General features: G+C 61.4%; 1 protein-coding gene across 19 annotated transcripts in view; it reads left to right on the forward strand.

Annotated features, from left to right (window-relative positions):
- The window catches only part of FBRSL1 (fibrosin like 1), a 77,095-nt gene that overhangs the window by 16,549 nt on the left and 39,800 nt on the right, over nt 1–20,746 (forward strand). For 17 of the 19 annotated variants that reach the window (XR_005983739.1, XM_041728601.1, XM_041728604.1 and 14 more), the window contains exons 2-4: nt 406–606; nt 13,804–13,908; nt 15,947–15,982. Coding sequence is in view for 18 of the 19 variants with exons in the window: in XM_041728601.1 (XP_041584535.1) it covers nt 406–606; nt 13,804–13,908; nt 15,947–15,982 (342 nt within the window). In the remaining variant the exon portion in view is untranslated. Of the gene's footprint in view, nt 1–405; nt 607–1,422; nt 3,869–5,126; nt 7,034–13,803; nt 13,909–15,946; nt 15,983–20,746 lie in introns of those variants that run through there. The other 2 variants (XM_041728606.1, XM_041728609.1) reach the window with 2 other exon arrangements.

Raw genomic sequence — 20,746 nt, forward strand, 5'->3', positions numbered from 1 at the left:
TCAGGAACCCAAGGGGTACCCCTAGGAAGGCCAGCACAGCTGTTGGTCTTAGCACCTGCTCCAGTTTGGGTCACGGAGCAGCTCCCCCACCCCACCCCCCGTGACCGATTGGGACCCCTTGGGAAACATAGCCCCTGGTCCAGTTTTGTTTCCACATCACTCGCTCAGCCCTCTAGTCCTGACAGGCCCACTTACATTCACCTGACCCATCTGCCCATCTTCCTGAGGTGTGAGCCCCAGCCTGACTGCTTACTCAAGGGCTTGGCACCTCTAGGTAGGTGCCGACACATGCCCAGGGACCCACCCTCAGGGCACAGCATGGTCTGTGTGGTGTCACTGGTGGGTTAACACAAGGGGGTCATGCGTCACTGCCAGTTAACCAGCTTTGTCTTTCCTCACTCACAGAAGGACATGGCCCTGAAGCCACAGGAGCGCAAGGAGAAATGGGAACGTCGCCTTGCCAAGAAGCCCCGCGAGGCAGAAAACTGCCCATCTGCAGAACCAAGTGAGAATGGGCATCCCCTGGAGATTGGCAGCCCCGAGCAGGACCTGGAGCCTGCCTGCGACCGGGGAAAGAAGAAGGTCCCACTGCAGCCCACCAAGCAGGTGAGCACTGGGCCCTGCCCCGACTCAGAACTGTGGGCTCTGTGCCCTCTCCCCTGGGTGCCCTTGGGGCCACCCCAGCACCTGGACACCACCATCGGCATCTGGGCCCGCCTGGCAACGTGCTCCATTGTTGTTGGGCGTAGGGATTGAGGTACATGTGGACTAGGGCCCAAGGCAGCTGCTCGCCGTGAGCCCAGGTCCCGAGCAGATAGGAGACTGTCCCCTGGGGGGTCGCACAGCCAGAGAGGCCAGCTGAGAGCCCAGGGATTTGGTGGGGAAAATGTACTTGGGGCAGGAGGGTGCACCCGCTGATAGGCTGGCCCCGTCTCCCCATTGCGTCTGTCAGGCTCCGCCGACCACGGAGTGTCCAGCGTGTCTGTAATGTGTGGGGCCAGGTTCAGCATTGGGTGTTCTCCATCTGCTACACTTCTGTAGGATACAGCATGTGGGGGGATCACGTGACTCGTGGTCAGGGGTCCAGGTGCAGGGAGCAGCCCTACCCAGGGGCCTCCCTCCGCAGCGGCCCCCAGCCGGGCCCTTGGTGGGAGGGTTGTCCTTGCTGTCACCAGAGCCCTGGAGGTGGGCGGGGGGAGGGGGGGTGGCTCTCTCCCAGGTGCCGCTGCTTTCCTTCTCAGGGACTCATGGTTTGCGCCTTCTTTTCAGAGAGGGGTTTTTCTTGGCATTTCACACTCTACAGTCAACTCCTGTGGGGATTGGGCTGCTGGTGAGGGGGCAGCATGTCTCAGGGGCCTGGGCTGGTTGGGGGGTCTGCAGGCACACCTGCCCAGGTGGACACGTGCTCTTTCTTCCATGCAGGTGTGCTCCCCAGAAGGGGGGCCGCTCCCAGCCAACTGGGACCCGAACGGCCCGGCCCAGCGCCAGCAGCAGCTCCAGCCCAGCCAGCCCCAGGGGTCACTCCCAGCCCCGTGTCAGCGCTGCCAGCCCCGTCGGGCTCTCCCGGACCCTGGGCAGCCCTGCCAGCCCCAGCGGCCACTCCCGGGTCAGGGCCGTTGGCCCCAGCGGTCACTTCTGGGCCCGGGTCAGCCCCGCCAGCCCCGGCGGTCACTCCTGGGCCCGGGCCAGCCCTGCCGGCCACAGCAGCTGCTTCCAGCCCCAGATCAGCACTGCCGGCCACAGCGGCCACTCCTGGCTCAGCCTTGCCGGCCACGTTGGGCGCTCCTAGGCCCTAGGCAGCGCTCTCGGCGCCTGCGCTCCCTGCTGGCCCCCTGGCAGCGCTGCCGGCCCCTGCGTTCCCTGCTGACCCCGTGGCACCGCTGCCGGCCCCTGCGCTCTCTGCTGGCTCCCTGGCAGCGCTGCCGGCCCCTGCGCTCCCTGCTGGCCCCCTGCCACCTCTGCCGGCCCCTGCGCTCCCTGCTGGCCCTCTGGCACCGCTGCTGGCCCGTGCGGTCATGGGTGGCCCCCTGTGTCCGTGGCCAGCCCAGCAGGGCAGCCTCAGGACAGCGGTGCCGACCCCCACAGTCACTCCTCTTGCTGCGTCCACGCCGCCGGCCTGCCAGCTCACTTTCAGGCCAATGCTGCTGTCCCAGGAGGGTGCCCCTAGCCTCATACCAGCCCCGGAGGTCCCTCCTGGGTCAGCCTAGCCGCCCCAGGGGGTCCCTGCTGGGCCTCAGTCAGCCCCAGCAATTAGTTGAAGCCCCAGAGCACCCTGGCCCCCCAAAACCTTCCCTCCTGGGCCCTGGACAGCCGTGCCAACAAAAGCGGCTGCTCCTTGGCCCAGAGCAGTCCTGCCAGCCCCTGAAGTCCCTCCTGGGCCCCAGCCAGTCCTGCAAACCCCAGCCTTTGCTCCCCATCCCTGAGCGCCCGTCGCTCCTGGGCCGGCCAGGCCCACCCCGCCGGCCCCTCCTGGGGCCCCCAAGCCAGCCACGGCGGTCACTGCTGGACCTGGTTCGGGCCCATGAGCCACAGCTATCACTTCTGGCCCTGGGCCGGCCCTGCAGGCCCCTGAGGTCACGACGGACTCGATCCTCCACCCCTGCAGTGGCCCGCCAGGCCCCATCCGTCAGTCCCGGAGCCTGACACCCTCTTCCTAGACTACTCTGGGTGGCTGTGCAGGCACATGTATTACCAGACTCACTGGCCGGAGGCCTTCTGCAGACAGTCCAGGCTGTTTGTGGTTGGAAACTGAGGCTTGGCAGAGGCAGCCCCTGCAGGGCTGCCACCAGGCTGAGGCCCATCTGCATCAGGAAGAGAGGAGAGGACCTCCCCAGCATCCTCCCAGCTCCCTGCCATGCCTGTCCCCATTGTGCCCGCCGCTTTGTATGCGCACCCTCCTAGGAGAGTGACCACGGCTACCCCAGGGGCCCGGGCGCACACTGGAGGATCCCTCTGTGTCTGTGTGCCTCAGAAGTACGTGAGAGCTCTTGTGCACGCCTCCATGGGTGTGCGTCCCTGCAAGTGTGTGCGGATGTGTGTGCGCATGTGGGGGCTGCCAGCCGCAGGCCTTGCCCTCCCTGGGCCTGAATCTGTCTGGCCTGTGTGCATTCCATGCCCCTAGGCAGAATGAGGGTCAACTGGAGCCTGGCCACGGGGTCCCGCTCACCTCCCTCTGGCAAAGGGTGACGTCGCGCGTCCACCTCCAGGGTTCTGTGAATGCAGGGAGGGGACAGACGCACGGGGCGCTCAGGGCTGTCTGTGGCCGAGTAGGAGCTGCTAGTGACAAGGAGGGCCGTGCCCCAAGCTCTGGACCGGGAGGGCTGGGGCCGTTCTTGGAATGCCTCCTCCTGGGCTCCACTCAGCCCGTGCGGCTTTCAGCTGTTGCCCCTGCCCCCCAGGAGGTTCCCTGTGGGACAGACCTCACACTACAGGGTTTTTCTGCCCTCCGCCCATCCCTCACCCCAGATCCCAGGCTCAGGGCAGTCCCACACTGGTGCTCAGCTCTGACCCTCCAGAATTTGAGGGTCTCTGGGGCAGGGGGTTGCAGCCCTTTCTAGAGAGCAGCACCAGCCACCTGGTGGGGGCCCTGGCGGGGCTTCAGCAGCTATTTGTGTGCCTAGTTTCACTGGGCTGCAAGAGCTGCTCCAGTGCTGATCCCATTCTTGGAGGCCTTGGAGGTACCCCCTACCAACCCCATTTTCTCATGAGGTTGCTGGCCCTCCAGGGTCCCCACTGGCTGGGTGTGGGGGCTTCCCTGCTGCGCAATGCCCAGAGCAGGGCCTGCAGGCATCTGGTCCTAACCCAGGGTCTCCCAGAAATGTGGGGCTTATTTTTCTGATTAAAGAAAATAAAAAGTGCCGTGCCATTATTTTTACGACAGCAGCAGCGAGTGTGTGTCATATGTGAAATGATTTATTGTGACAAGTGGTTTTGTGCATATCTGGATTTGCTTCCTGTTCACTGCGTTCCTCCTGTGTGGCAGGAAGGCAGCCTAGGGAAGGGGGTGCCCAAGGAGGGGTGTGTGGCCTGGACACAGCTCACCATGCTACGTGGTGTGCGTTCGGGGGGTCCGCACTCACCATAGTCATCCAACTGTCTTGGCAAGCCCTCATGTCCTGCTATGTCCCTCGGAGTTCCTGCTCAGGAAGGGGTCACTGCATGCTGCACATTTGTCACGGACTCCTGGTCCCCACTGTCCCCTCTTTCCTTCCCAGAACCCTCCTGATCTGAGGGTAGCAGTATTGGGATCTTTGCCTTCTTGGTCCCATGGGCGAGCCTGGTGGGTGGAACTGGTGCAACCACTGCCTTTCCAGGCCCTTCTGCACTTAAGGACCTGAGTAGGGGAAACAGAATAGGGCACTGGTCAGCAGGAAAGGGTGGAAGACTGTAGCCCCCGTCAAGGCCCACTGCCTCCCCAGGCGGAATGGCCCCACCATGAGTGAGCCCGGGGGTGCCCTTGGTCACCACCCCCACCCCTTCGTCGCCTGCATACTTGCTGAACCATTTGAACCCAGAGGGGCCCCCTGGGGTCACAGCTGGCCCTGGGTTCAAAGTGACTGGACCCTGAGGGGGTGCATGCTGGAGAGGCACCCACTTGGTATGGGGGACTAGACCACATGTGCCATGTCCGGGGGCGGGGGCATAGCCACCCTTATTGCTGACAGGAGAGCAGGGTCCTGTATGGTCTCTGTTGCTGAGAGCAGCTGGTTTTCTATGGATCTGGAGATTTTGAAATGGTGGCTCATTCTAACGTTAGGAACCACCTCGCTAGCCAAAGAACACAGCTGAATGGCCATGTGTGGCCTTGGGGGAGGGGTTTGGGCCCTGACAGCTTATGTGGTCCCAAGGCTAGAGGTGGGGGTTGTGGCCCGCCCTGTCGTGGGGAGAATGGGGGCAGGATGAGTCCTTAGGGTGCTGTGGGTCTTCGGGAGGCCCCTGGATGGAGATGGGAGCTGGGTGCAGTGCTCTGCTGGGGTCTCCCTCCAAGCCCTGTAGCCCACCCTACATAAGTCCCCTGCCTCTACCTCCCTGTCTGCAGATGGGGCCCTGAGGAGACCATGCCTGATTGCTGGTAGATGGGTGAGAAGCAAGGGGTGTGGTGGTTCACAGGGAGGAGGGGGGAAGGAGAACCCTCAGGGTGCGCCCTGCAGAAGGTGGGAGGGGAGGGTCCTGGCACTCAGCTAGGATGCCCGGTCCAGGGTTCCTGGGAGGAGCTTGTCTGCGCCATGTACACGTCCGGGCGTGGACATATGTGCTTCTGCCTTCTGCCGAGTGTGGCCGTGTTCTTTGAGCAGGCTCCAAGCTCAGGTGGAATGCCAGCGCCGTCCTGACACGTCCTGCCCCCTCACATGGAAAGCCCAGGGCGGAGGAGCCCCTGGACTGCCCCAAGCTCGCTGACCGAGGATCCTGCCAGCACCTCCATCACTGGGTACTGCTCCGGGCACTGAAGAGGCATCCTGACCGGTGTGGACCAGCCCTGCCCCGTGGGGCTCTGCTCTAGCAGACACACAAAGTGGCTCCATCACCACGGAGTGTGTTAGAGGGGCTGGCACGCCTCCACCTACACCGTTGCTCAGCTGGGCTGGGGAACGGGCCAGCCAGGTGGACTGGCCACAGGCCGCAGTCACCACCCCACAGGCACACCATTTGCTGAAACTAGGGGCATTTAAGGAAGGTGCTGCCCATGTCCAACCCCCCTCTTGTCTCCGGGAATTCAGCAAGAACCCTGCCCTAATGCTGGGGTTGGGGTGCCCAGACTTGAGGGGCCCCTAGAGGGGCCCCAGGATCCTGTTAAAAGGCATGTCTGAACCTATAGATGGAGCTTGGTGTGATGTGCCGTGTGATGGGTTATGGTGAGAGCCACATGGTGGTAGCCCCTCTTGCAGCCACGTTGAAATTCAAGAGACAATATCGAACTTCCTGTGTCCAAAGTTGTATCATTTCAATGTATAGTGAGTATGGAAGTCAGTGGGACATTTCCCCTTTCTGGCAAGCTTTGGAAAGCGGCACGTATCTAGCCCTCCTCCGTTCAGACCAGCCCATCCACATGCTCCGTTCCCTCGTGGCTCCGATTCTAGGGGGTGTGGAGGGTGGTGCAGCGTGGGTAGAGCCCACAGTGACCTGTCTCCATGAGCCTCCTCCCACGCTCTGCCAGCCCCGCTTCTGATCCCCGTGCTGAGCGCATCAGCCCCGAAGTTCCCATGGAGCTGTAGGCTGGGTATCCGCTCGGATGCCGCGGGGCCTGTAGCGGAGTGTGAACGGGCCCAGACGGGGAGAGCGGGCATCGCCCGGGGGGTGGGGCTGGACACGCATAACCGCCCCTTGCTGCTCCGTCCTTGCCACACGCGGCCAGTCCTTGGCTTCCACCTCGTGCATGTCTCCAAAGGATTGCCCTGAAAGTGACCCAAAGGAAACGGCCGGAAAAACTCTTTGTCCGCGCTCAGTGACACTCTGGTGTGTGTGCTGGGGGAGGGGACAGGCACGAGGCCCGGGACTGCCCAGAGCTGGAGAGGGTGGGTCCAGACAAAGGGATGACGGGGAAGAGTGGAAATTAACCAACCGGAAAGCAGCGAGGACACTGGCAGAGCCGCAAAGCCACTTCTTTGAAAGCACCGACGACACAGGCCCCGCTGGCTGGGTGACAACGAGGATCCCCAGTGACCAGGGTCTGACCGCAGAGCTGAGGCTGCGCTGCAGGGGCCCGAATGCGCTGAGGGGAGGGGCGCAGGCCGCCAGGAAAGTGCAGCCTGACCCTGCGGACCGTGCCGCAGCAGGCCATCGGCGTGGGACTGTGTCTGCTGAGGACATTAGCTCCATGAGGCGGAGAGCTCCGCGCCCCGCCGGCCACGATGGTCTCGCAGCGCCTGACAGGAGCTGAGCTCCAGCTGCCCAGGCCCCACGGTTAGCCCCAGCATCGCCTCCAACGTGGCCACACCCAGGAAGGAGCAGGCGAGGTCACCGCCACGTTTCAGACGAGGATGACGAGGAGAACCCAGAAGCAGCAGTTCAGCAGCTGAGACTGCCAGGGTGCTGGGTGAGCAGGGTCCACACCTGGGCAGCTCCATTCCTTTAGCCTGTGTCCTCGACCTTGACCCTTCCCTGGAAGGCAGCCCCTGGCTTCCTGGGCCCTGTCTCTCTGCCATCTGCAGGTAGTGAGGTTCCTCTTTGGAGCCCATTTGACCATGCCCACCCCTTGCCCAAAGTGTTCTGGAAGGTTCTCCCTGCCCTCTCATTCCTGGTGACCTGTGTCCCTCTCCTGCCTTGACTCTTACTTCTGGCTGACTGATGATCCTCGAGCTTCAGCTTCTGCACCATCCACCCTCCGGGGCTTCCCTGCCCCAGGGCCCTCACACCCTGTGCACCTGCCTTCACTTACGACCAGGTCGCGTGACCCGCAGCCGGGCTGAGGCAGATGCTAGGGGAGGCAGGTGGGGGTCATGGCAGAGTTCCGGATGCTCCACCTTGGCCAACGTCAGCTCTAGGTGCCCTGAGGCTCGCTATGTGGCCCTGGGCAGTGGACTCTGCCCCTCAGTACCGGGTTTTCCCTTCTGCGTGGTGGGGTTAGGCCGGGTTACGTTGCTCCTCCCCCAGCGGCATTGGGAGTGGAGCATTAATTGAACCCCTCTCAGAACAGCGGCAGGTCCTGAGCTGGTGTGAACGGCCGGCTCCTACTTGTGCAAATAGCTGTGCCCACCCTGGCTCATTCTCACACCAGGTTTGCAGCTCCATGCGGCGCACGGGGCTTCCAGGATTGCCGCGGCCCCCCAGCCGTGGCGTCCACGCCCGCTGTGGTGCAGCTCTGCAGCGGGGGCTCACCTCCTGCCTGCCACCCTTCTCGTGCTCCACCCCTCCACCTTTCTGGCCTGCTTCGTCATCCATCAGGTGGGGGGTCACCCATGCTACACATCTCGTGCGCACACACACACACAAGACAAATGCAAGTCCATCTGCCGGTGCCTGGTGCTCTGGATTTGTCTTTGCTGCTGTCACTGTGGTGCCGCCCCAGTTCTCTCACAGAGCCGTCTCTTGAGCCCTCTTCCCAGGCCTTCTCAGGTTCCTTCCCAGGGCAGCTTCAGGAGCCATAGGCTGGCCTGCAGGTGCTGGGGTGGGACTGCTGCAAGCCCAGGGCTCCCATGCCAGCTGTGGTGCTCATGGGAACTGAGAGTTGGGCTCTGGACAGCCTGGAGGGCTTGAACACAGGCTCTGTTGAGAGGGTAGAGGAGAGATGGGTTGCCCAGAGTGGCAGGACCCACCTACCTGGCCCCACCTGGCCCCTGTTTGGGCCCTGGGATGCAGCAGGAACAGGACAGAAGACAATCCCTACCGTCAGAGAGGAGGAGTTCCAGTGGGGAAGACACCTTGGAACAGGTGGAGGGACTTTGAGTGGCCAGCAGGCCAGTGTCCAAAGGGAAAAGGGGCTGCTGTAGATCGGGGCTCAGGGAGCCTCTTCCGGCAGGCCTGGCACTTAGGAGGGCACTCTCCTGCAGAGGCCTACCGCCGGGGGTGGTAACCAGTGCAGGGCATGAACTGACGGATGCTTTTAAGAACTCTTGGTGGTGGTGGGCTGGCATCCGTGGTTGGTCAGTGGGCCAGCCACATGGGCAGCTGATGAGCAGGAGGCTTCTGCAGGCACGAGGAGGTTCTGGGTGGCTTGATCAGGTCATTAGTCTTTCAGAAAGATGGGGACAGTGATCAAGCAGGCTCCAGGGCCAAGCCAAAAAGGGACGGAGGCCAGATGGAGCCCAGGGGACCCCACTCCATCTCCAGTGGCACGCACCTCTGTGCCAATAGTTCTGGGCGCTGGATGTGGTTGCTCATCTTGTCCCTCTAGCAAGGGGGACCACACCTGTGCACAGATAGGGCCCACAGCTTGTGTGTAGCAGGCCCAGAGCCTGCTAGCCATGTGTCTTCTAGGGTGGTGGCCTCACTAGCATCCCTCGATGTGTTGTGCATCTTACACATCTGTCCATCTGCGGCCCATCCATTGTCTCCCCATCGACCCGTCCCTGTCTCAGTGGAGGAGCATGGGGCAGTGGAAGGGTGGCCAGTGTCAGAGAGCAGCAGTTTGCTCCTGGTACTGGGCTGTCTGTGGGAACACTTGCATTGCTTGAACCCCCTTCACTGCGCCTGGTCCTGCCTCTGTCCACGGAGCATTCACCGCACAGTGCAGGAGACAGACAAGCCAATCTGGGATGCTGCTTCACTTTCAGAGGGACACTTGGGGCCCCAGGGTCCTGAACGGTCCCTAGCCCAGCCTGGCTGATGCAGGAGTGGACAGAGCATCGAGAAGGATTTCTGGAGAAAGCAGAATCCAGCTTATAACCCAAGTAGGTGTTAGCCGACCAGAGGAGTGGTGCAGCAGGATGTCCTCTCAACTGGTCGCGTCTGACCCTGCATGCAGCCCCAAGGACTGCATGTCTCATGTCTCAGTGGGTTATGACTTCACTTCACCAACAGATGCTGCCATCAGTGGGGGGATGCCAGCCTGGAAACACCCAAGCTGAGCTGTGAGCTATTGTTCATGTTCAAGGGTGGGGAGCGGGGAGGGGATGCATGCACATGACAGAGCCCAGAGTCCAGAAGCTATGCATGCAGCCTTGTAGGGGGGAGGGGGGTCGCCTGCTCCCGCCAGCCCTGCCCGCCCACGCATGATCGCACTGTCCGTGAGAAAAGGCGCCTCCCTGGGCTGGCCTTGCTCTGTGGCCATGCCCCAAGCCTCGGGGCTCCCTGCGGCCGCCTCTACCCTGCTTCTCCATAGCACTGGACCAAGAGCAGGCCTCTGCCGACCATGGGTTCAGGCCCTGCCGCTGAGAGGGTGCATATGCTGAACTGAACACAGCAATGACATGACATGTTCACTGCTGCCATGTGCCACGGGGAAGGCAGTGATTGCACATGCCAGGTGGGATGGGTTGTAGGTTCTGGGGTCAGGAGGCCCCACCGAGCCCCAGGGACTGGGAGAGCAAGTAGTAGGAAATCCTGGGGGCAGCCAGGCCTGGGATAGCCACGGGCTGTCTCCTGTCTGCCCAGGGGCACTGCTGCGTCCTCCCTCTTGGGCCCTTTGCAATGTCCTCTGCACTGGCCACCTACTCCCCTCACCCCCACACCCACCACCCCGTGGCCTGATCACCAAGGGCAACCCCGTGTTGCCTGTCTGTGGCCCAGTGTGCTTGCCGGCCAGCCCAGGACATAGACGCTTCCTCCCGGGAAGTGCAGTGGAGCCTGGACTAGACGGCCCCGTGGGGGAGAGGTCAGGGAAGGGGAGGGATCGCAAGAGTGGGTAGCAGCCTGAGGAGTCTGGGCTTCTTCATGGGTGAGTTGCCGTGGCCATTCTGTCCCTGTCGGAGAGCTTGTGGTATGCCACCACCAGGAAGTAGTATCCTTAGCCCCACTAATCTGATGACAGTGCCCTGTCATGCTAGTCCAAAGGAGTTGTGCTCTACCCACCCTCCTGAGAGCCAGGACCTGACCCTGCCAGACTGAAGGCAATGCCACGTTTCTACATGTCCCTCAGTCTGAAGGCGGAGTCCCATCCCCACAAGTCTGAGAGCCTGCTCTGCTGGCCTGCCACCTTGCAAGAGCCGTTTGTGAGCCGGTTTTCAGACTGTTGGCAGCTGAAACCAGCCATGGTGTCCTCACACCACAGAAGCCTCAGGCACTCCATGTTAGGGCTCCTCCACCTTGGCAGCCTTGTCTTTTTTCTCTGCTGTTGTCTTGGTACTTGTAGCTATCTGCCAACTGTGTGCCAGTCTCTTCATTGTAGGCTTCAGGAGGATGGGAATGTGTGTCTTATTGTGTTTGCTGCCCAGAACAGAGCCAGTGCATAGGTACTCTGTAAGCATTGGGTGGGCAGGTGACAGGTGGACCTGTGGATGGATAGATGGATGGATGCATAGATAGGTAGGTGGATAGGTGGGTGGGTGGGTGGGATGATGGATGGATGGATAGACAGGTGGGTGAACAGGTGGATGGACGAGTAGATGGACGGGTGGATGGGTAGGTGGATGAGTGTGTAGATGGGGACATGGATGGGCAGGTTGGTGGATAGATGGGGGATGGACTGATGGGTGGATGGATTGGTGGGTGGATGGATGAGTGGTGAATGGGTAGATGAGTGGATGGATGGTTGGATGGATGGATGGGTAGGTGGATAAGTGGATGGAGAGTGTTTGGGTGAATGGGTAGATGAGTGAATGGATGGATGAGTTGGATGGATGGATGGATGAATGGATAAGTGGATAGGTGGATGGACCACAAGGCTCAGTGGTGGACACAGGCACAGGGGCTCCCACTTACCCTCCCAGGGCAATCAGAGCACCTTCTAGCCCTAGACATGGACTTAAAGGCCCAGGGACTCTGATCTCATCTCTCCAGCTCCAGCTGGAAACATGTGTACCGTTCCTGACACGCCCCTGCCAACCCCCACATACCTGGCCAGTAACGTCTCTGGGCAGCTAGGGTAGCAGGTGGGGCTACAGGACAGCCAAACTCATCCCATTGTGTCTGGGATTGGGGTACTTCGTAGGACGTAAGACTCAGTTTTATAGGATTTTCTGGGAAATGGGGCTTTCTGAGCCAAAACTGGCCACTCGAGGAGGGGTGACAGACCCCAGCCTGCCCCTCCTGCAGAGTACCGCTGAGGAGTCTTGCTGAGGCATCCCTTCTGGGGCCCAGCTGAGAGAGGAGACAGCCTGTTCGAGTGTGTGAAGTGAAATGTGGCTTTCTCCCTTCTCCAGTCTCAGCTGTGTGGGGGGTTGCAGTTTAGCCCCTCTATTCCCTCTCTCCTACTGGGTAAACCTGTGCAGTGAACAATCTTCACTGCTGTACAGGGCAGCCCCGCACTAGTCCTTTCCTGTCCCTGAGGTGTCTGTGGGTCCAGCTTTTCTCTCCTGGGGCGGGACCCTGCCCTGGGTTCAACCTGAGCTGCTGTCCCCTCGGTAGTGAGTGTGGGGCTCATGGGGTGACTACTAATTATTGGAGCCATGGGTCTCAGCTGGAGCCACAGCAGCATCTCCCAGAGGGCCTGATGACATGTGGTTTGAGTTTCAAATTCTGTAAGCCTGGGGCGGGTCTAGGGTAGTTAGAACTCTGCAGGTGACAACAGTGACATCTGGCGGCTTCTTGGTGGGTGCTGGCCCTGTCGACTCAGGTTGATGGAACTGTGTCACTCAGAACCAACGTGCACATGCTCCTTGTCACGCGGGAGGGATTTGGTAGGCATCCCTATTGCACAGGTGAGGCAGCTGGGCCTGGGGACAGTCAGAAGAGGCCATGCTGGCTCGCTCTGGACGTGCCACACTCAGCTGACCAGGATGGAACAAAAGGGGTACCATAATCTGTGCTGTGGGGGCTCTTGCCTGGCATGGGACCAGGACCCTGCCCTGGGCCTGCCTCCGAGGAGAGGGTGCCGAGGCCTGGGCCACCCCTGGGCCTCCCCTGGACCCTCTGTGCAGGGCCCCAGGCTATGGACTGCGGACACAGGCTCTGTCTTGTCATTTGTACTGCTGGCCAACACGGGGCCCATGGCTTTGGGGGGCCGTACCTCCAACTTGGAACCTGGGGTGGCCCTGGGGAGTAGGGGGTCTGAGGGGCTGCCTGGAGAGAGGCTTCTGGCCGAGCCTGCTGTGGGGTCTGCAGGAGGAAGGGCCTAGGTCCTGGGGTCGTTTACTCAGGCCTCAAGAATATTCTAGATCATAGCCAGTGTTCCTTGCTGACCCATCCTGGCCTTTGGCCCAGCCAGGGTCTCCAGGCTGGAGGGTGCTCGAGACAAAAAGGCTGGACGTGGAGGACTGGTCATAGGCTCTGGACCCTGGCCAGGCCTCGCGGACCATGGTGGTGGGATGGGTTCTGTACTTGAGGGCACCATGCTGGGTGGGCTAGGAGGCTGAGGGGCAACGAGGGGTGCAGGACACTCACATGCCCTCGGTGTCCCCACGCTGTCCCACAGGTGTTGGGTCTGTTCCGAGGAAGATGCCAGGCATATAGACAAGGTACAGTGGTCAGTGTGTGCCCTGCAGGCTGACCTAGAGGACAGAGCTGCAGGGATGCTCCAGAATACAGGGCTGGGGGTAGGGAGGTGGTGGGTGGCAGACCCCAGGCAGCGAGCGGGGGAGCCCAAGAAGTCTGGGCCATGTGGTTGGAGGTGTGACTCCCTGGCTGCGGCAGGTCAGTGCAAGGGTCTAAAGTTCTTTCCCAGTGAGAAGGAGAAGAGGAGCAGGAATTCTGGGTCTGCTTCACCTTCTGGGCTTGGTTTGCCCTCCACAAAGTGGACACAAGCCTTTCCTCAGGGCTTGTGCGTGAGAAGTGGAGTGCTGAGCACAGCAGGGCCTGGGGACTCTGGGCAGCAGCCGGCCTCCTGGGTGCATTCGTCCTGCTGTGCAGGTGCAGGGCAGAGACACAAAGAGGTCTGGTGGGGGCCCTAGGGCACACAGTGGGCAGTGGGCAGTTCACACTCAGCCGGCAGTACCCTGGGGCTCGTGTGTGCCGTAGGGGCAACAAAGGTGGCCTGCCGTGGAGGCCGGGGACCAGCTCCCTGGTGTAGAGATGGGGCAGGGGAGCCCGCTGGCTCCAGGAAACCAGGGCAGAGCCGGCAGTGGCGTCGTGTGCGGTCTGCTCTTCTGGGTGCTTCTTTCCGTGCCTGCTCTGCCCCTGCTGCCCTCTCTCTGGGCCACGGCCCGGGGCTCAGTGTGGGTGAGCAGGTCAAGGCAGAAGTGAGGAGCCTGACCCTGGATGTGCCCCCACCCTGCCTCTGCAGGCAGAGGGCCAGGGTCTGTGTTTGCTGAGCCTCCCTCTCCCTGTCCCCAGATGAAGGTCACAGCGTCCAGAGGGGGCGACCACCACAGTGGGGATGACAGCTTCCACGAAGCCACCAGCTCCCGGAGGAGTAGTTCTCGGGACCAGCTCAGTGACGTGAGTGCCCCAGCTGCTTGCTCAGCCAAACACTCCCAAGTCCCTCACTCGGGAGGGAGCGGGGGGGGGGGGGGGGCCTGCTCCCCACCTTTAGCAGGTATTGAAAGGCTCACCGAGGGCTTTGCGTTTGCACTGAGCATTGTGCCTTCCTTAAAACATGAGGTTTCACTAATGAGGAATTCCCCACTAGGAGGGGTTTAAATGAGAAACCCAGAGTAGGCCCTGGCAGGAGCCACAGAGAAACCTTGTCCTGCTGGGGGTGCACCCTGGCCCATGGCTACTGCCAGACAGGGCCACAGTGGGAACCCCTGTGGGCAGTGCTCCTGGTCTGCTGGGCGGGCCTGCTCTGGGCCCGGGGCGGTGGGGGGGGGTGCGGTGGGCAGCCTCAGGCCCACGGGGAGCGAGGGTGCCCCGCTGAGGCACATGCTGGCCTGGTCGGGGACCCATAGTGTCCTGGGAGGACAGGTCCCTGAGTATCCAGCCTAGTGTGGGGATGACCCTGGCAACACGCAGAGGATGCCACTTGAGATTGGGCCACTAATGCGAGTGCTGGGTGCCCTTCAGGGCCTCTGGGTCTCCCTGGCCACAGCCACTTGGAGGAGGGGGTGGGTGGGCGCAGCAGGGAACTAGGATGGTGACCAGGGGAGAGGCCCCAGGCGGAGGCCCCTCCCCCCCACCCAAAGGCTTTTGTCTTCCTAGACCCCCAGCTGCAGAAGCCTGGAGGCTCAGGGGCTGGGTTTCTGGGTGACTGAAAGGAGTGAGCATCTCTCATTATCATCTCAATAGAGGCCTGGAGGGTGCAGCGCTGGTGGGGAGGCTGGGAGGAGAGGCTAATTGCCCAGCTCGGGAGCTTGTCACCACAAGATGGGAAAATAGACTGGTAATTGTCTGGGGCTGTGGGGCTGCCCTACTTCGGACTCTAATTGCTGGTGGGATGAGTGAAGCAGGATTCTGAGCACTTCAGGGAGGGCCCTGAGGACACATGCTCCAGAGCAGTTACAGCACCCCACCCGCCCCCGTCAGCAGGGCAGGGGTAGCTCCCCTCCCCCGCCAGGGTGGACCCTCCCAGGACCTGGCAAGGGTCCATCTGGGCAAGGAAGGGTCCCAGAGCCCCAGCCAAGGCTGGATGGGGTGCTGTGCCTAGGCTGCAGTAAGGGGGGACCCCTTCCTGCCCCTTGCACCACCCCTCAACCCGTGGTCCCCCACCCTCCTGGAGGAGTCTGCAGCCAAACCCGTTCCTCCCTGGCATGCTCTGGACCCATGAGCCTGTGTTGGCCCCCTGAGCTCACTCACCCTGCACCACCCCCACATCCACCCTGTCGGTTGCCCCTTCCTGCGCTCTGCCCCCTGCCTTGCCAGCCTGTGTGCTGGTGGAATGCCCCTCCTCGCGTGGCTGCCCCCTGAGCACATCTCCTCACTGGTTTCTCCTGCCAAATCTGAAATGCCCTGTCAAGTCAAGTGTTGCTGGGTGGCCTCAAGGGACCTTCCTGGGTGCCCCTCACCCCTGGCCTCCAGGCTACAGTGCATGTCTGTGGCTACCCCTAGCCCCAGGCTACCCATTTACTCCCCTTCTAGGAAGTCTGCCCTCTGCGCCCCCAACACCCGCAACCCAGTGACCCTGTGAGGCTGGTGGCTGGTGGGTGGTCATTGGTCCCCCTGCCTGGGCCAGAGGGGGAGGACATGAACGGAGCCCCAGCAAAAGCGTGCCTCACCTGTTTCCCATAGCTGGTTTGGGACCTGGCCCTCTGGGAGGGGCCGAAATGTGCCCAAGGAGTGAGCCCATCTATGAAGGGACCTGGGGACTTTGCCTGCCTCTCTGTTGGGTTGACTCTGCTGGGCAGGGCTGCATCTTCTGAGTCTCTGCCAGGGCCCTGTGACACTCTGCTGTACCCTCCTCTGTGGCACAGTGGCCTGTCAGCACCCAGAGACGGGGGCTCTGAAAAAGGCTGAGGTCCGGGGCCAGGAGGAGGAGGTCCTCAGAGGAGGGGCAGCCACTGGGGCTGTGACCCTCCTCCTAACTGTTCTTCCTTCTCTGCAGAGCTCTACGCAGGCCGTCTCGGGCAGAGGCTACTCGGTAAGTCTGCCACCTGTGTACCTTTGCAGCTCCCAGCTGTCCTGAGTGTTTCCCCTTCGGGACCAGAGACCTCGGGGTGGTCCTGGCCCTGCAGCAAGGCTGGGAGGGGACTTTGTATAGGGCTGGGGCTGAGGCCAAAGCGGGCAGAGATTGGGAGGGAGCATCACGCTCACTCAGGGTCCTGCCCTGGGGGAGACCTGCTGGCCCTCGTTCCCCGAATTCCTCGAGCACTCGGGGTAGGGGAGACACTCTGCCTCTGGGTCCTGCCGGGAGGTACCTGGAGTGAAGGGCCCTGGGTGCGGAGTGACCACCCCACCAGGGACTTGACACCTCCACGATGTGCTCTGCCTGGACTCAGGCATGAGGGGCAGGAGGTGGCTGACTTGTAGACCTGACAACTCCAGCTCTGTGGAGGCCACTTCCCTGCTCCTGAGGACCACTATCCCCCTGCCCCTGGCCCAGGGGAGCACCACTCCCCTGGCTCTGCCCAAGGGAGCATTACCCTTGGGGAGCACTACTTCCCTGCCCCTGGCCTTGGGAGCATCACCCCCCGGGCCCTGGCCCTGGGGAGCATCACTGGCCCTGCCCCTGCCCCTGCCCCAGCGGAGCATCACCCCCTGCCCCTGGCCCAGGGGAGTACCACCTCCCTGCCTCTGGCCCTGAGGAGCATTACCTCCCCACTGCCCCATCCTGGCCCAGGGAAGCAGCCCCTAACCTTTCCTTGCGACTTCATTTCATTGCCCCTTAAGTATCAGGAGAAACGTTAATGACACCATAAAACCCAGAGCTCCATAAAAGCCGTTTCTGTAGATTTATAGCCGTTGGCTCATTGGAAGGCAGGGCCTGGGCTCCACCTGCCTCATCCCCACAGCCCCTGATTTACTGTGAGCTCCAGACTTCCAGGACCTGCTGGGCTCATTCTCTAAATCACAGCAGCTCTTTATAGGGTGTGTAATTAACCTGCTGATTTTCTGCGGGGCAGGGACACCCTGCAGCCCTGGGCCTCCCCTGACTCCCAAGCGCCCCAGTCTCAGGGCCTGCCGCCCAGGCAGCTCTACATCTGAGGGGCTGTACACTTCCAGGTGGTCACATCCCGATGCCTGGGAGTGTTTCCCTGGGGGAACCCTGCTGTCCTCAGGTCCCTGGTCACAGCACACCCTATACTGTGCCTTCCTCCCACAGGCTGGGCGGTCTCAGCTTATCAACCACTCCTGGAGTGCACCTTGCTGAGCCAGCAGCACACTGGCCAGGAGCTGTGCCAGCGTTGGGACCCAGCTAGGGACAGAGTGGGCAGACCTGCCAACACGGGGGGTGTCTGGTTACAATACACTATGTGGCACAGGGTGGGACTGGGGAGAGTGAGGGCCAGGAACCCTCACTAGTGGGTGAGGTAAAGGGAGAGGGGCCTGGCTCAGGGCCCCCCATTTGGAGCCTCCTTTCATGCCTGAGAGCCCCCAGGCAGCTGGGGTCTCCCTGCCTCGTAGCCTCTTGTCACAGCCACCAGGCAGCCCTTCTGTTTCCAAATTATGTGCGTTATTCATGGTCTTCTCCCCTAAGAGTTTCTTCGAATGTTTCCTGGAGAAGATCCCATAATTAATGTGCCAGCTGCTTGCAACTTAACCCCCCACGGCTGCTGCACGGGAGTGACAGGTGGTGGCAGGGTTGGGCCCAGACTGCTGCTAGGGCCGTGGAGGTTCCTTTGTGTACATTTGGCCCTGGCATGAGCAGATGTGTGTGCTGGTCCCTGGTGTCTACCAAGTGGGCATGAGAGCCAGAAGCAACCCAGGTGACCCTTGTCTCGTAGGAGTGGGCAGGGTGAGGGCAAGTGGGGGGCCTGTGTGTGTGTGTAAATGTGTGTGTATGTGTGTGTGCATGTGTGTGGGTGTGTGTGCGCATGTTCCAGAGGTAGGGCATGTGGCTTCTACGTGCACCTGCCCCGTGAGTAGCTCGTGCGTGACTCTTTATGAGAGAAGAGTATGTGCTGTGTCCTCTTGTGTGCTGACACGTGTCTGCACGGTGGTGTTTCTGTGTGGCTGTGGTGGGGCGAGGCACATCTGCGCCTGTGTGTCTGTGCACGTATGTGCACGTGGGTGCCTGCGTGCCATGTGTATGTCTGCATGAAAGTGACCAGCGTGGCACAGTGCCTCTTTTGTGCATGGCTGACAGCAGGCATGCCACGTGTCCCTGTGTGTGCCCTGGAGCCCCTGCTGCTTGTGTTTTCTGTAAGTGAGGCCTCAAGCTCAGCAGGGCTCACGTCCCCAATGGTGTTCCCGCACTAGGTGACTCAGGGCAATTGTTGTCTGACCTGCTTTATAGGCCATACTTAAAGGGATTTAAGTCTGTGAGGTTTGCCCCCAGAAAATCCCCAACTATTGCTCATCCTCAACAGCTTCTGTCCCAGTAGTTTTTGGGCAGTGCCCCCAGCACACTGTCAGATGCTCCTTAGTGTCTTGAGATTAGTTGGAAAGTATTTTCCTCCGTTCGGCTCCATGCAGCTGGGGACATGATGACCCATCTGCCTCTGAAGCAGCACTGGGGGGTTCCCTTATTAGAGGGCACTGAGGGTCTGGATGCCTGTTGAGGCTGGAGTCCAGCCCCACCCTCCCACCCTCCCACCCCGAGTGTGATGCATGGAGTGTCCTGGAAGGGCCCCATGCTTGCAGAGGCAGAACAATGGTGAGCCCACTGGCAACCACCAGTGATGAGCCAGGGAGGTCTCGGACCCCTTCATGTGGATGCTGTCACATGGTAATGACCCCCCAACCTCAGAGGACCCGGCCCAGGTGCTCTTGGAGGGGCTGAGCTGGGCTCCGCAGGAGCAGGCAGGCTAGTCTGTGGATCCCCTCCTTTCCCAGGACCATCCTGGGCTCCTTCTCTGGTGCATGTGCCCGCCCTGCACCCCACCCTGCCCGGCAGCAGCCAGTGTCCTCAGCCCCCCTCCTCTGTGCCCACAATATATAGTGTGTATTCCCTCCTCCCTGCAACAACTGGTGCTGGAAAGAACCAAATGGCCTGTGTCCCACAGGCCTCACAGTGCCATGGAGAAGATGGTGAATAGATCAAAAAAGTGCCACTTCTAGTTGGAGGTGGTGAATGCAGCGGCAACATGGTGGTAGGAAGGGGCGAGGCCGGGGTGCAGGGGCACGAATGTGAGCAGTGGGCAGGGGAAGGAAGGCCTCAGCCATACCAGTGACATGGGAAACAGTGCAAAGGCCCTGCAGTGGGGGGGAGTCTGCCTTCCTGTGTGAAGCAAGGGGCAAGGGGATGCAGGGGGAGGTGAGGGCCTGGTAGGGCTCTCACTTTGACTCCATTGGAGTTGCCAGCGGAGCAGGGCAGCCTAGGGAGGAAGGGGCATCTATCTGCCTCCTCCCCAGGCCAGGCGACTGGAAGGCCGAGGGTGTGTGTGAGACAGCCAGCCTCTGGCCAGGTGCAGAAGGGCACAGGATGCCCACCGGCTCATCTGGGCTGGGCAGTGTGCCTCTACAGCTGCCAGGGCAGTAGCCCTTTGTAATCGGCCAGTTGGTTGATCACCTTTGGGAGATTTCTAGAAATTGATTGTAAAATTTTGTTTGGCCTGCAGACAGCTAATTTCCTTGCACCTCCCGTCATAGCAGCAGCTTTCTGTCCCAGAGTCCAGCTGGTCCCGAAGCCTCAGGGCCTTGGAAGAGGGCGGCCAAGGCCACGGGGCCATGGAGGGGGTGCCACGGGGCAGTGGAGGGGGGTGGCTCTGGCCTGCTCTGCATCCCCGGCTGTGCCTCAGTGCTGGGCCTCAGGCCAGAGCTAAATGAGCCCCTGGCCCCAACCAAGCCAGCACTGCGCTGATAGGCTCCGAAGTCTAGGCAATCCCATGGCCCGGGCCACAGTTAGGGAAGCTTCCTTCACTCCCATACCTGAGCCTCCCTGTGTGGTCCTTGAGCAGGCTGCCTGGGCTGTGACCAGGGTCCTGGGCACAAGCATCAGGAGGAAGCAGTATTGCTGCTGTGGCTCCCACACCCTCTCATCACAGTCACCAAACCCAATGGCACTTAAGGGATGGGGCCAAGGCCCATTTCTCAGCAGGAGGGTGCCCACCCTTTGTAAGATGGACATACCACACAGCAGAGCCCCTTACCTGTTCCGACGGGGCTCTCCTTACCTGGGGCAGTGGGCACAGCAGGCTTCTGCTGGTGAAGCAGGGGTGCAAGCACATGTGACACCTAATGGCCCTCAACAAACATTTGGGGCTGTGCCTGGCCCTGTCTGGGTGCCTCCACGAATGAGACTCACCTGAGCTCCAGCTGGAAGAGCAGTGACTGCCACCACCAGAGGCCGCATGTGCATGACTCAGCATACATGTGGGCTCCTCCCTGGTGTCCGTGCAGCCCATGTATGCTCCACTGACAACCTGAGCACACATGCAGCCGTGTGGCCTTGGGCCACCCCTTCCTCTTGGGGATGGTGGTCGTAGCTCCTGGCTCTCCACTTGGTTTCCCACCCTTGGTCACCTGCTCCTAGCAGGACGGGTGTGGCTGTACCTTCTGGAGGCCTAGGTATGGGGCTCACAGGGCTGAGTCCAGGTGGGACCTGTGCTTGGGGCAGCAAAGCAGGTGGCCCCCCGGGGACAGGGAATGGAGCTTGAGGTAACTGGATGGGTGCATGCAGGCCACTCGTTAGGTTTGCCCTCTTGAGCCGGGGATGTCTGTGGTTAAAGGTGGGGTGGGATGCAGCATGAGACAGGGGTGGGCTTGGGTCCCAGTGAGGTGCTAGATGGCAGGAGGGTGGGTA

The sequence above is a fragment of the Vulpes lagopus genome, chromosome 14, assembly GCF_018345385.1.
Source record: "Vulpes lagopus strain Blue_001 chromosome 14, ASM1834538v1, whole genome shotgun sequence".
In the NCBI taxonomy this organism is placed as follows: Eukaryota; Metazoa; Chordata; class Mammalia; order Carnivora; family Canidae; genus Vulpes; species Vulpes lagopus.